This window comes from Manis pentadactyla, chromosome 14, assembly GCF_030020395.1.
Source record: "Manis pentadactyla isolate mManPen7 chromosome 14, mManPen7.hap1, whole genome shotgun sequence".
NCBI lineage: Eukaryota > Metazoa > Chordata > Mammalia > Pholidota > Manidae > Manis > Manis pentadactyla.
Window position 1 is genome coordinate 56,539,362 of NC_080032.1, and position 12,522 is coordinate 56,551,883.

The 12,522-nt window shown below is 50.2% G+C and overlaps 1 protein-coding gene across 26 annotated transcripts in view; it reads left to right on the forward strand.

Moving 5' to 3' along the window:
• Positions 1-12,522, forward strand: part of MICAL3 (microtubule associated monooxygenase, calponin and LIM domain containing 3) — a 210,285-nt gene that overhangs the window by 118,434 nt on the left and 79,329 nt on the right. For 14 of the 26 annotated variants that reach the window (XR_005034011.2, XR_008993621.1, XR_005034010.2 and 11 more), the window contains 5 exons: positions 1,887-1,985; positions 3,692-3,748; positions 5,658-5,765; positions 8,083-8,190; positions 8,747-8,933. The exons of 3 other annotated variants lie outside the window; for them this stretch is intronic. Coding sequence is in view for 19 of the 23 variants with exons in the window: in XM_036932453.2 (XP_036788348.2) it covers positions 1,887-1,985; positions 3,692-3,748; positions 5,658-5,765; positions 8,083-8,190; positions 8,747-8,933 (559 nt within the window). In the remaining 4 variants the exon portion in view is untranslated. Of the gene's footprint in view, positions 1-1,824; positions 2,041-3,691; positions 3,749-5,657; positions 5,766-8,082; positions 8,191-8,746; positions 8,934-12,522 lie in introns of those variants that run through there. 9 more of the 26 variants (XM_036932466.2, XM_036932467.2, XM_036932468.2 and 6 more) reach the window with 5 other exon arrangements.

The following is a 12,522-nucleotide window of genomic DNA, read 5'->3' on the forward strand; positions in this document are numbered from 1 at the left end:
AACTCTAAACTAGATTCCACAAACTCTGGATTCTAACAGTCTTCATAAAGGTCACCTGCATTAGGCAGAACAGAGGGAAAGGGAGATAATTGTGATTCATGCAAGTGAGTGAACAAATGAATGAATGGCACATTCCTGGAGCAGCATTGGGTGGACTTGCTGGGAGTGTCAGGGGCAGTCAGGGTAGCCTGAGGAGCCTGGCTCAGCTGAGGCCTCTGTTCCGGGGAGAGGGCACATCACTCATTACCTGATTGTTTCTACCTATGCTGCATTTCTTCTTACTATGAGGCATCTAGCAGCCTCTAGCCATGGCCATGTGCAGGGTGCCACGAGGTGATGCCCAGCTAGCTCGTCACCTGGATAATGTGTCATCGTGGTCAGTGACGAAGTGTCCTGCCAGGGCCTACAGGCAGCAGAATAGAGCTGTTCAAGTCAGACCTGGGCCCCATGGAATGGCAGCAGAGATCACAGCTAGCTGGGTTGGTAAGTGAGAAACCATGAGAGGAAGACCCTGTTAGATCCTGTATGCTTCATGTTATATCGAGTTGGGAATTGTAAATTTACTTGGCTACAAAAGAACTATAGCTCCCAGTTCTTATATCCATGTGAAACATATTATATTCACATGTAATAGTTTCTCACTGCTACATGAGGGAGCTGTTGTGAGTCTGGCCTTACAAGTCTACCCCTGAAAGATGGAACCCTGGAGTGCAGTGCCAAACGCGGTGAAGCTGGGGACAGAGGAGCTGCAGTGCTTCTGACTCACCTTGACTGCCAGCCCTCTTTCTGCACAGGAACGGGTGACCAGTAGCACCTTATCATGGCTCCCTTTGTTTTTCTCTTAAGTGGTTAAGATTGACACGGGGTGTGGCGGACACAGCAGTGATGGCTGAGTTGGTTCAAGGGCCAGCTTCAACTTACTCACAGTGTAGAAGAGGGGACACCAGCTCCACCTGGCCAGTGACTTCTCCTTTTTACCCTCCTGTGTGAACACTTTGGCTGTTCCCTCCCCACCCCTTTGAGTTTTGATCTTAGAAAAGCATCTTACAATGCATCTTACAGGCAGACTACACATTAGCCAGCTTTGGTTTGGAAGTAGGTTGTCACGTGAAGTCAAACAGCTCCCACCCCTGGGCTCCGTCTGTGTGCTGCGCTCAGGGCCATCCAGGCCTGAGGACAGTGAGGGCTGCTCTGGCCTAAGAATGAATGCAGACTGTCTCTTAAGGACTGGAGTGTTTTCTAAATCAGGCTCACAAGGAAGGGAATGTGATGGGGGCTAATCCATGCACACACGTTTGGTGTTCAGTTCCCGGAAGATGGTTACGTGGTATGTTTTGTTCCTGTGCTTTCCCGTATTTCCTGGGTGGCTTTCCAGAACCTGTTGAGTGTGAGCTGGGACACAGAGGAGAGGGAGCACTGGCATGATGGCGTGGGTGGGCCCCAGGGAGAGCTGCCCGCTGCTGTTGGGGGCACAGGCGGCCCAGCCACAGGGAGGATGTCCCCACGCCCCCTGGGTGCTGCTGGCCTGTGTGCCCTTTCTCTCACAGACAGGCCCATTTCTTCTGTCCCCAACTTCCCTGATAAAACCAACAAAGAATGTCCCTGAGCTCTGGCAGTTAGTGTAGCACTGCAGATCTGACCCCGACACCCACTGCAGGGTGTTGACCTGTGTGGTCTGTGCCTGAAAAATGGCGCAAGTCTGACCCGCAGGCCAGCCATAGACTGTGAGGAGCCACCGTCCCAGGCCACACCTCATTGCTGCCAGGGACGGAGGGCACAGAGGGGCCTCTGGGATGCTTTTGGCAAATGCCCCCGCCCTTCCAGAATCAGCCTGAATGTGACACCATTTCACCAGCGATCTCTCTTTGTGTCTGTTGGTGTAAAAGCAGCGGGAAAAGGAGCATCCTCGGACCTGCCCCAAAAAAGTGATCACACTCTCTCCTCCCTCTACTCCCACTCCCTGTGGGGTTCGTGGCGGCCAGCAGGTGACCCTCTCTGCATGCTCCCTTGTCTTCTCTGTGTCGTCCTGCCTGCCTGTGTGAGTGGCTGGGGTAGAGACCAGATGAGGAGTCCCTCTTTCAGGGATAACTGTTAAAAAGCAGATAGACCACTTGTGTAGCAGAAGCAACCTCTCTCGCTACAAAGAAGCAATGCCTGATTGGACCTCTCGATAGCACATAATACATTCTAACTCTGGCTTTAATCTGGCCCCACATCACAGGGATACAGCTATACAATCACAGATTAAGATTTCAACTGTATATGTCATAGATTCCAGGTCCAGATGCCCTGGAGAGCAACACATTTTTATACAATCCCATTCAAAACAACCAGTTTTTGTCTTGCTGCTCAAGAGATACAGTTGAGATGGGAGCTTTTGTAAGGGCTTCAGTGTCTGAGTCTGGTTCCTTCTAATTTTGAGAGCCCTGCCTCTAGCTTATTTAACTCCTGCCAACAAGCACCTGCCCTTCCCATCCGCCCAGCTCCTCCACAGGCAGATCACTGGAACACAGCCTCCGAGGGACTTGGGCCCATGGGTGTGGTTAAGGACAACGGTACACTCGCATGGCCTGTGTTCATAGGGTGGGTCTGCTGAATTTTGTAGTCTATCCCCATAAAGTAAATACACATTTTAAAGGCAGAATCTATGAAAGACATTTTCTCAGTTAAGGGCAGCCTACTTTAAAGGGGACCCTGTTAATATGTCTGATTCTGAAAAGCCCAACCTCTGTGCCTGAGTGTAAGAGCTGGGCTAGGCTGTGGTCAGTGCCTGCCCCAGGCCTTGTCTCCTCTGGAGAGCTCCCCCATGGGTGCATCTGCTGTGGCCCAGGCAGTACTCCAAGTTCTTCTCCTGTGTCACCTCAGTCAGCTCACCCAATAGGCACTGTTACCATCTCCGTTTTACGGAGAGGAGACTGAGGCACACAGGTAGGGAGGCCGACTGCTCTGTACAAGGTCACATGCAAGGAACGGGGCCAGGAATGATCCTGGGAATGTGACTGGAGCCATGCTTCGGCCTCCTTCCAGCTGCGGACACACTGTGTTCCTGTCCTTTGCGCTGCATTGGAAGCCCCGGGTCAGTCTTTCTGCCAGTCCAAGGCCGTAAAGTGAATCCTCAGTTATTCAAAGGGTGCTTAGAGTGGCCGTCCCTGTGCTCAGGATTGCTGTGCGGTGGCTTCCCAGGCCAGTGAGGCAGCCATGTGCCTCTCTGGGATTCCCATCCCTCCCATGTACAGATTCCCATGCCCCCTGCCACCAACCCGCCCGCTTGGGGCCACTTCCAGCGCTGGGTGTCCTCTCACGGCTATACTGGTTGTTTATGCCAGCCTGTTTCCATCTCCCCACCATTCCTTCTGATGTCTCATCATGGAAAGCTTCACCCTTCTAACCTGGCTCTCCTCTTAACCTTCCATTCAAGGCCTCTGATCTTGTGCCACTCCGTGAAAGAGATATGTTTGTTCCACCATGTTTGTTCCACCCTTGTACTAACCATCATCCTTTATTTCTCTGTGTAGCTGACCTCCTGAGAGGCTAGGTGGGCAGAGTGGCTATGCAGAGATGGGACTCTGGTCACCTGGGATGGGGATCAGGGGCAGAGGATATGTGTTGAACTCTGAATTTCTGGCACTGGCACTTAGTAGGTCCAAACAGTATTTGGATAGAGCTTAAGTTTCTACTTTGTTGCCAACAGATATACAGGGACCTTGATGCTGACAGCAGTGGCAAGCAGAGTCCCCAGCCTGAGAGGGTAAAGGAGCATGAAATGCTGAGGGCCAGACAATGGGGCATGCTGCAGGGGTCGAGGGGGGTGTGGATGGTGCCCTCCCCCTCGCTTTTTGCACACTTGTCACCTGGCCAGGAGTTGTTTTGCTAACAGTGTTGACCCACTCAAACAGCATTCACCATAGAGCATGCAGATCAGATATGAACCCTAGGAATCTGTGTTGTGAAAGGCCTAAACAACTTCCCATTTCCATCCACCTCTCCCATTCCAAATTAGGGCTAGTGGTGGTTATAGCACCTGACTATCAGGTACAGCTTCTCAGGGAGAACGAGTCAGTCAGTAGGTCGCATTGCTTATTGTTTTGACAGTCAGGGCTCTTGAGGCAGCAACACAGAGAGAGCCCCAGCTCCTAGCAGTGTGGGGGTTTTCAGTATGAAGAAGATAGAGGGAGAGGGTGATGACAAGACGGGGTGCCCTGTGAACAGCTCAGGGAGCTGTCCAGTCCCTTCTGCAGAGCCGAAGGGGGGCAAGGACTGGTGATGCCCAGCTGTCATCTGGGTAGGTGAAAAGCAGGAGTGCCCATTCTAAAGTGCTGCTTCTGTTACAAAACACTGTTGCCCTTAAAGACGACCCCCAGTGGGCACAGCTCTGCAGCAGGAGTGGAGAGTCACCTCCAGCTGTTCATTTTGCAGGGGCCTTTCTCTTTCATTTCTACCTCCCCTTCTGCCCTTTCTCTCTGAGAAAGAGCAGTCAGTCCATTTAGTTCATGGGTCCCTAAGAAGCTATTCATAGTGCTGTCTTCTTCCGCCCCATCAGGGCACTGAGGCGGGTGGCCTCAGAGCTGCCGTGAGGATGGGTGCTGGGTGGTCAAGCCAGGCATGGAGGGCGGCAGCCTGCCCGCCCCCCACCACAGCCTCACCCCACTCAGCTCTCTCGTGTTGTAGTGCTTCTCCCCATCAGCACTGTGTGCCCAGCCTCTCTCCTCCTCCCCAGGCTGTACTCCTCTCCAGAGGAGAACCGGACGTGCTCACTGGGCAGAGCAGTGCCCTGCCTTTGGGGCAGTGCATCTTTAGTGAGCTCCTGATGACTTTTAATGAGACAGTAACTAACAGGGAAGGGAGAAAAGTACACACCAGGGGAAGGATGGGGTTTTGAGCTCAGGAACAATAAGGCTTGCAGAGTTTTCTTTCATTTTCCCAGTGGGCTGGTTTCCAGATGCTTTGGTGGGGAGCTCCTGCCTAGATGCTTTTGAGGGCTACTTTCTCACTCTTGGGACTGGGCAGTTTCTGGCTGCATAGGCCCACCCCTGAGCAAGACCCTGGCCCACTTTTGCTGCACATGCTGCATGCAGCCTGTAGAGCACTTGGCGCCCCAAGTCTGCCCCCCTGATCATTCTTGGGACTCAGCTGGCCCCTGGCTGGGCAGGGTTTTCTCTGGGCACTAGTACGGGAAGGACAGAGGCCACATTCTTGGTCTTTCTGGAGAAGCACCAAGCTGCACTCTAGGTTACTGTCTCCATTGCTGCTATTTGTAAGTGATGGGGTGGTAGAATCTCCTGCCCAAGAGAAATCCCCACTCTCCATTGAGGGGCTCTGCAGAGGGTGTGTGTGAACAGACACCTCCTCAGCCCCCTGGCGGGCCCACTACCACTCAGGATAGGTGGGGTGAGCGCCAGACAGAGAAGAGGCTTTCGGAGGCTGCTGAGGGCTTGGGGACCACACTGTAGTGCAGGCTTCACTGTAGGCAGGCGCAGTGGAGGCCCCACAGGAGCTGGTCATGCCTTCAGGAACCACGCCCTCTTCACGACGTTTGTTCCCTAGATACAAGTCTAAGTAAAGGCTCTAAACTTGCCAGCTCCCTTTGGTTCAAGTCAGTGTGTAACTTTGTCTTTAACATATCCTTTGATGTTTCCTCTCCATCTTGTATTTTATAGCCAGAGCCTGAACCTTCTCGTCGATTTTTTGTTGACCAGTGGGAGCTTTCTCTTAGTCTCCGCTCCTCCAGCCGCCCCGCCTCCCCCTCCTCTGACTCCCTCCGGCAGGTAGTTCGGCCTGGGCCTTGGCAGAGCCGTATGTCCTCTCCAGCCTCCACTCACTTCACCTGCACAAGTGTCTGCTGCCTGAAGGAGGCTGCGGAGCTCTGCACTTTAGCCTGCCTCCTGTAGGGGTCCAGCTGTGTGTGCGCATGTGTGTGTTTGTGTGTGTGTGTGGTTTGAGGCACAACCCACATTGTGGAGGCTGCTAGCTTTCATTGTTGCATCAATTCTGTGGAAGTAAACCCACTTTCATTATATTTGAAATGCTGATAAACTATATCAGATAATCAGATAATGATAAATGTTTTTCAACCATTAGCTTTATATACCTAAAATGTCTTTATTTCATATGTGTTACAAAATATGAACCAAGTGTAATTAACTCTCTTAAATGTAGTGGTGAGTGTGCAGTGTTCTGGGTGCCTGTTGAGTGGTAGTTGTTTAAGGAATGGCCCCTGCCCTCCTGTGGTGGGGCCTCCAGCTGTGGAGCAGTGCACAGACTGAGGGTCCTTTCACCCTTGAGCCTGGAGTGGACTGTGCGGTGTGTGCGGTGTACAAGTCAGCAACTGCTACATGCCCACCCTTTTTTCACGTGTTTGGAGAAGGAAGCCATCTGCTTTTTATGCCACAAACAAGTAGAACTTGAACCTCCACCTCAGGGGCATGTTTGTCAGTATCATATCGCTGCAAATGGAATGTGACCAATGCCTTTGCATGTGGGCAGCTCTGGGCTGTAGTTGTTGGGGATGCCAGTTTCTGGTGAGAGAGAAGGGTCCTGGTTGAGCTCTGAGGACTCTGGCTTTCTCAGTGTCCCACCTCCTGTCTGACATCTGGGCCATGCTCTGACTTGTTTGCTGCAGAATAAAAAGTACAGTTTTCTGCTCCCTCTGCGTCAGCTATTAAATGATCTGCTCAGCTCTGCCTGGTGTTTCTCTGTTCCAGACCTGAGCTCCCCTGATGTTCCCAGTCTAAAGAAGGTTTAGATCTAAGAGCTACTTTTCTTGACCACTAATGGATATAAGCTGTGGAGTTAATGACCCAGTACCACCAGTCCTTGGAAATCTGCTTATTTTAAGTTGAAAAATACAGTTGACCCCCCTCAGTTCCAGCTGAACCTGGGAGAATTGTTTGCTCATTTCTGCTGTTGTTTCCATTTACACAGAACATGTCTTCTTTGTCCCTGCCCAGCCCAGGGCAGGCCGTTGCCCAGGCCAGTGATTCTCTACGCATGGCTTTGTGTGTCTGCCCACTCACACTGCTTCCTAATAGGGTTGTTGACATCCCCAGGACAGCCACACCTGCTGTGTTTCTGAGTCAGAATTAGAGGCAGGGCTGCTCGGACGAGGCAGGACACTCCTTTGTTCCACACAGTTCATGAGAGGAGTGCTCCACATATCAGCTATCCTGGCCATCTTCACCTCGAAGGGTGACCTGGGCATGGAGTCTAAGGGACTGGCAGCAAGACCTTGACCTCATGCCTTGGGCACTGGCTCAGAGCTGGTCTGCGTAGCAGTAAGGCTTACAGTTGAAATTTGGTGGTTTTCTCCTGTTAGAAAGAGGATTGAATTGGTTGCATTTTTTTCTTTTATCTTTTATCAACCTATAAAAATAATCCCTCCTGGACTGGAAACACATTCTTACTTCCCAAGACTAAACTGAGCAACTTGTCCACATGGCTACAGGTGTTAACACCTGCAGCTGTGTTTAAGATGCTGATGCAGTCTGGATGGCTTTGGTCTTAGTGGTGGGTAGAGCATATAATGGAGAACAGGCTGAGAGGCCTTCTTCCAGATAAAGCTCAGGAATATTTGATGCACGTGAAGGGTTATGAATATATTAATAACAAGGAAGGAGATCATCACAAGTAATAGCAGGCTGGAGAGTGGAGAGTCAGCCTTCGTAAGATTGAGCTTGGAAATAATGAGGAAATAACTTTCCAAGGCCTCTCCTAGGCCCTTGAAACATGCTGCCAGCCTGGGCATTGGCTGCTTGGGTGGGAGCTGCTATCTTGATTCTTTCATGTGCTTGAGTCACTGGGTTGTAAACCCTTCTCACTCTCGTCTGTGTTCTCGTCCGTCCTCACCTCACCTCGCCACTCCCAGCACCAGACCTTCCAAGCAGATGTGGGAGACCAGGTGCTCCTTACTGGCACTGTGCGGCACAGGCACCAGGGGTCCCTGCTGTGGGCACGGTCGGCATGGTTTGCTTCTGCACCTTGGATTCATTTTACATCTTTGAAAGGTTTTTTTCCTGTCTTCTTAATTTGTTTTTTTTCCTTCTCATTTCCCTTCATTCTGGTCATTTTGTAATCTCCAACCAATAGAAGTATATAAAGATGTACACGGGCGGAGTGAGCTCATTGGCTGAGCAGATAGCCAATCAGCTTCAAAGGAAAGAACAGCCCAAAACCCTTCTAGACAAGAAGGAACTGGTAAGAGATGGATGGAGGTCACTGTCTGTCTAGATGTAATGCAGCTATGGAAGCACCTGGATGGTTCTAAGCAGCTTAGGATATGCCATGGGGTGATTTTTTTTGAGATTGTCTGAATTTTGTAATTTAATTTCTAGGACGAATAAAATAGTTCAGAATGTTGCATGGAAAAGCATACTTGGTATCTCTAGTATGCTCTGGAGTCCAGAGAACCCACATTCTAGTAGAACCGCACAAACACTGAATATGTATTATGCTACCTTCCAAACAGAATTCTGTCAAAGTCATTTGTTTTGTCAGAAATTCTGTAAATGGACTGGACTTCCTCTTGGCTGTGATTGGCCTGGGCTCAGGACCCCTGTGCCAAGTGCTGGCTGGGGCCCATGCGACGGCCATCGCAGCCCCACTGCTGCTCTCGGGGAGCCTTCTTCATCTGTCTCCACACAAAACTGCTTAGTGAGGTCCCGCTGCCCTGATGGAGAGGGTCAAGCGCCTCCTGGAGTCGAGCCTGAGAGGTGTGGCCCTGATGTACCTCCCCGCACCCTTTCCCTTACAGAGCTCAATAAAGAAGGAGTTCCCACAGAACCTGGGAGGCAGCGACACCTGCTATTTTTGCCAGAAGCGGGTCTATGTGATGGAGAGACTGAGTGCCGAGGGCAAGTTCTTCCACCGGAGCTGCTTCAAATGCGAGTACTGCGCCACCACCCTTCGCCTTTCAGCCTATGCCTACGACATTGAGGACGGTGGGTGTGTTCGCCAGGGCCGTGCTTAACTGAGCTTAGGGACGTCCCACTTGAGCGCATCCTAGGGCCTCATACTGTAGTCTTGCGTATGCATGCTTACATTCTGCCTAATTCTTCCCATCCATATCTTGTTATTTTTTTCTCTAAGACTTTGTTATAAGTGTATCCATCTCCGAAGTCACCAAGCCATACCATAGCATTACTCAGTAATGATTGCTGAAGTGCATATAGTCACCTAATCTGCTTTCCTCACTTCCAACAACTTGCTTTCCTACCTCTTAACAACTTGCTTTCCTACCTCTTGGTGGGATCTGAAGGTAAATGGACACAATGAGGATGAGCCATTTTTGTCTTTACTTTGGAGAAGGGAATCACATACCTGTGGAATTCTTATTTCTTGCCTCAGGTCAGTGGCAGCAAAGTGGAAACAGATCCTGTGCCCCTGGGTTTTCAGAGCATGACTGAGTCACACCAGTGCTTCTACCTCTGTAGTGTCAGCCTCTGATGGACTGAGAGCTCACTGCCAGGGCCTAAATCTAATTTACTGTAGCTTTCAAGCCCTGGCCTTTGGTAACATTGGTTGTTTTTATAGTGAAAAGACCTTGCTTGGCAGAAGGTAGAGAATTATGCATATAGGTAACACAGCCATCAGAGGCCCTTCAGGATTTAATTGAAGAAGGTTGCAAAGATGCTGATAAGTCCTATACCCATTCCTTTAGGATGCTGAAGGAACCTCATGACAGGCAGCCTTCTGAATCATACCAGTGAGAAGCCCTGAGTCTGCAGGAGGGTGGGGTATGTCCTCGTGGGGGACTTCAGCCCGTTCCACTAGCCAGCAGCCTCTTGTTTGAGGAGACTCACAGTGATGTCATGGGGGAGGGACACTGTGTGGTTAGGAGTGGCCGCTTCGGTCATCCAGGCTCTGAATCGGGAGCAAACCAGCAGCTCTGGCCGAAGCTGCAGGAAAGGAAGCAGAGTGGCGAGCCGAGAACAGCTGACCCTCCGCTCCGGCAGCTGGTCCCCTTGTTAGCACCACCAGAGAAGAGGGGGCCGCACAGTTGGCTGGCTGTAGGGATGCTGTATTGTTCGGGTATCATATTTTTGTTCTGTGTTCCATACAGTTGCTCTTTGGTAATGCCTTTGTGTCCAAGAATGGCTGCTGGACAGAGCCTGCTATGTCTCTCACTATCCTTAATGCCTGGGTTATTTCAGTCAGCCATTTAGTGGGAGAGCTGCTTGAAACGAAAGTCCCTCGAGGTCCAGCCAATGGGTCTACATGTATTTTTGCCTATAGATTATGTGCTCGTCCTTGCCACATTCTCTTAAGGATGTGGAAGATGTGCCTCAAGGAGCTTCCATCTGATTGGCCTGATAACACACAGGGCAAGGGCCGGCCATGAGGGACTGAGTTACCCAGCACAGGTGCTGGCTTCCTGGGAGCTTGGAGGAGTAGGATGTCAGTGCCATCAGTGACCGTTGGGATGACTTAGTCGGACCTTTGGATGGATTCAAAGAGAGAAGTGTGAAGTGGCTCCGCAGAGGGACAGATGGGAATGGCCGCAGCACTGGGACAGGATCACACAGGCCAGCTCCCTAAGTTTCACCCACATGAACTTTTCCCCAGTTCAGCTCCTCCACAATGGATAGGTGAACTAGAAAAAGGAATGGAATTTTATGGGTTCCCAAGTTTTAGCCTATTCTTCAACCAAGTTAGTGTGTGATGCAGAAATCTAACTGAAGAGGTAAGAAAAGACCAGGGAGGTTGTAGCTCAGGAGAAAGGAAATAAGCAGGGCTCTTCAACACATTTGTGTCATTCACCCTCACAACAAGCCCATAAGGTAGACAGTTTTGTTACTGTAATATACAAATTAGGAGACTGAATTCAAAGAAGTTAGTAGTTGCTTGTCCAAGTTCACACTCTAATAAGTGCTGGTTTGCACCCAGTGACCGAGATCCCTCCCAGGTCAGGCATTCTGGGATGAGTGACTCTGGGCCCACGTCAGCTCCAGACTGGTAAACTGAGAGTTACATACTTAAGAGAAATGTCCATGTTTTATACTTGTTTATTACCTATGGCCCTGTTGTTCTTCCCCTCAGCTCTTTGGGAAGGATTCATTCTGTGCTAAAACTAAGCCAGGGCTCCCTTAGAACTTTGCACTAGTTGTCTCCTCTCCTGGAAGGCACTGGCCCCAGCTCCCCCACATCACCTGCAGGCTCCCTCCCCAGAGAGGCATGCACGGGCCTGTCTGCAGTACTCCCCACCGCCTGGTGCTTTGCCCTGAGCCGTGCGTGGGCTCCGTCCGAGCAGAGCACCCTCAGTGCTCAGACATCACACAGTGGCACTGGGTGCTGCTGAAAGAGTTAGGGCATGGCGCAGTGCACCTCAGACTGGTCCAGTAGCCACCTGTTTCCTCCAGTTTCCTTTTCCCATCACTCCCATATTTAACTATCAAGATTCCTTATTTAGACCATGTAAAATAAAGTGAGTGACTTGACTGTATCAACCATAATTTGTAGTTGGCTTATAACATTGACATGGATGTATTTACTAACTGAGACAGGCATCATAGTTTAGTGGCTAAACTACAGACTCTAGAACCTGGCTCCCTGCCTTCTGTCCTGTCTGAGACTGAGTGTGAAGGCCCATCTTTCTGTGCCTCGGCAGACAACGATGGATAATAGCGATGCCCGCCTAATTGGGTTTTGAGGGCTGAATGAGTCAGTGTAAAGCAGTTACAATAGTGTCTGGAACATGATAAATGTTAGATTAAAATTAGCTCTTTGTTATTAATCTGAAAAGTAAAAAATACCACAAAGTTGAGCTGGGAAAAGGAGTATGAGTAGATACACTGAGTACGTATAATACATGACGCGTGGTTCTTCTTATGCTCACTCAGCTTGTGAGATGATTATTGTCTTCATAGTCTGCACAAAGACACGTTTCAAGAGGCTGAATGGTTCCCATGGCCACTGAGTGAGACAGGGTTTAAACTGCGCTCGGGCGCTGCACTCGGGCTCCGACGCCTGTGTTTCTCCCATCGTGTACTGCATTCCCAGAGAAAACAGGTTTCTGGAATTTTCTTCAGAAGTGCTGTCTTCAGGCTTGTGGGACTTGTTTGCTTTATCACTTTAGCATACCTCTTTGCTTTATCACTTTAGGATACTGTAGCAGAATTCAGTGAGGATTCCCTGGTGGGTTAGCTACTGAGTTGGATTACAATCTAGGATTCTTCTTTAGTAGAAAAAAGCATTAATGCAGGGAAAAAATAGAAGGACTGAAAGTAATTGGTTGAGGTTTTCTGGTACTATAATAAACAAGACTCTTGGTTGTAATAGAAGCCCAACTCAGATTAAAGTTTAGACATTAGATTGACATCTTCCTTCCAGACAGCAGGCTCGGCAGTACTAGCCTTCTCTCGCCATCCCTAAGAGTCCCTGGGACTGGCTCTGGTCAGCCCGACTCAGCCACACGCCTGTTCTAGAGTGCCATGTGGCTCGGGTGGTGAGGGACCTGGAGGTCAAGGGGCCTTTCTGATTGTCTAGTCTGGGTCACCACTTCTGTGGTGGGTGATGTCAGGCCACGTGGTT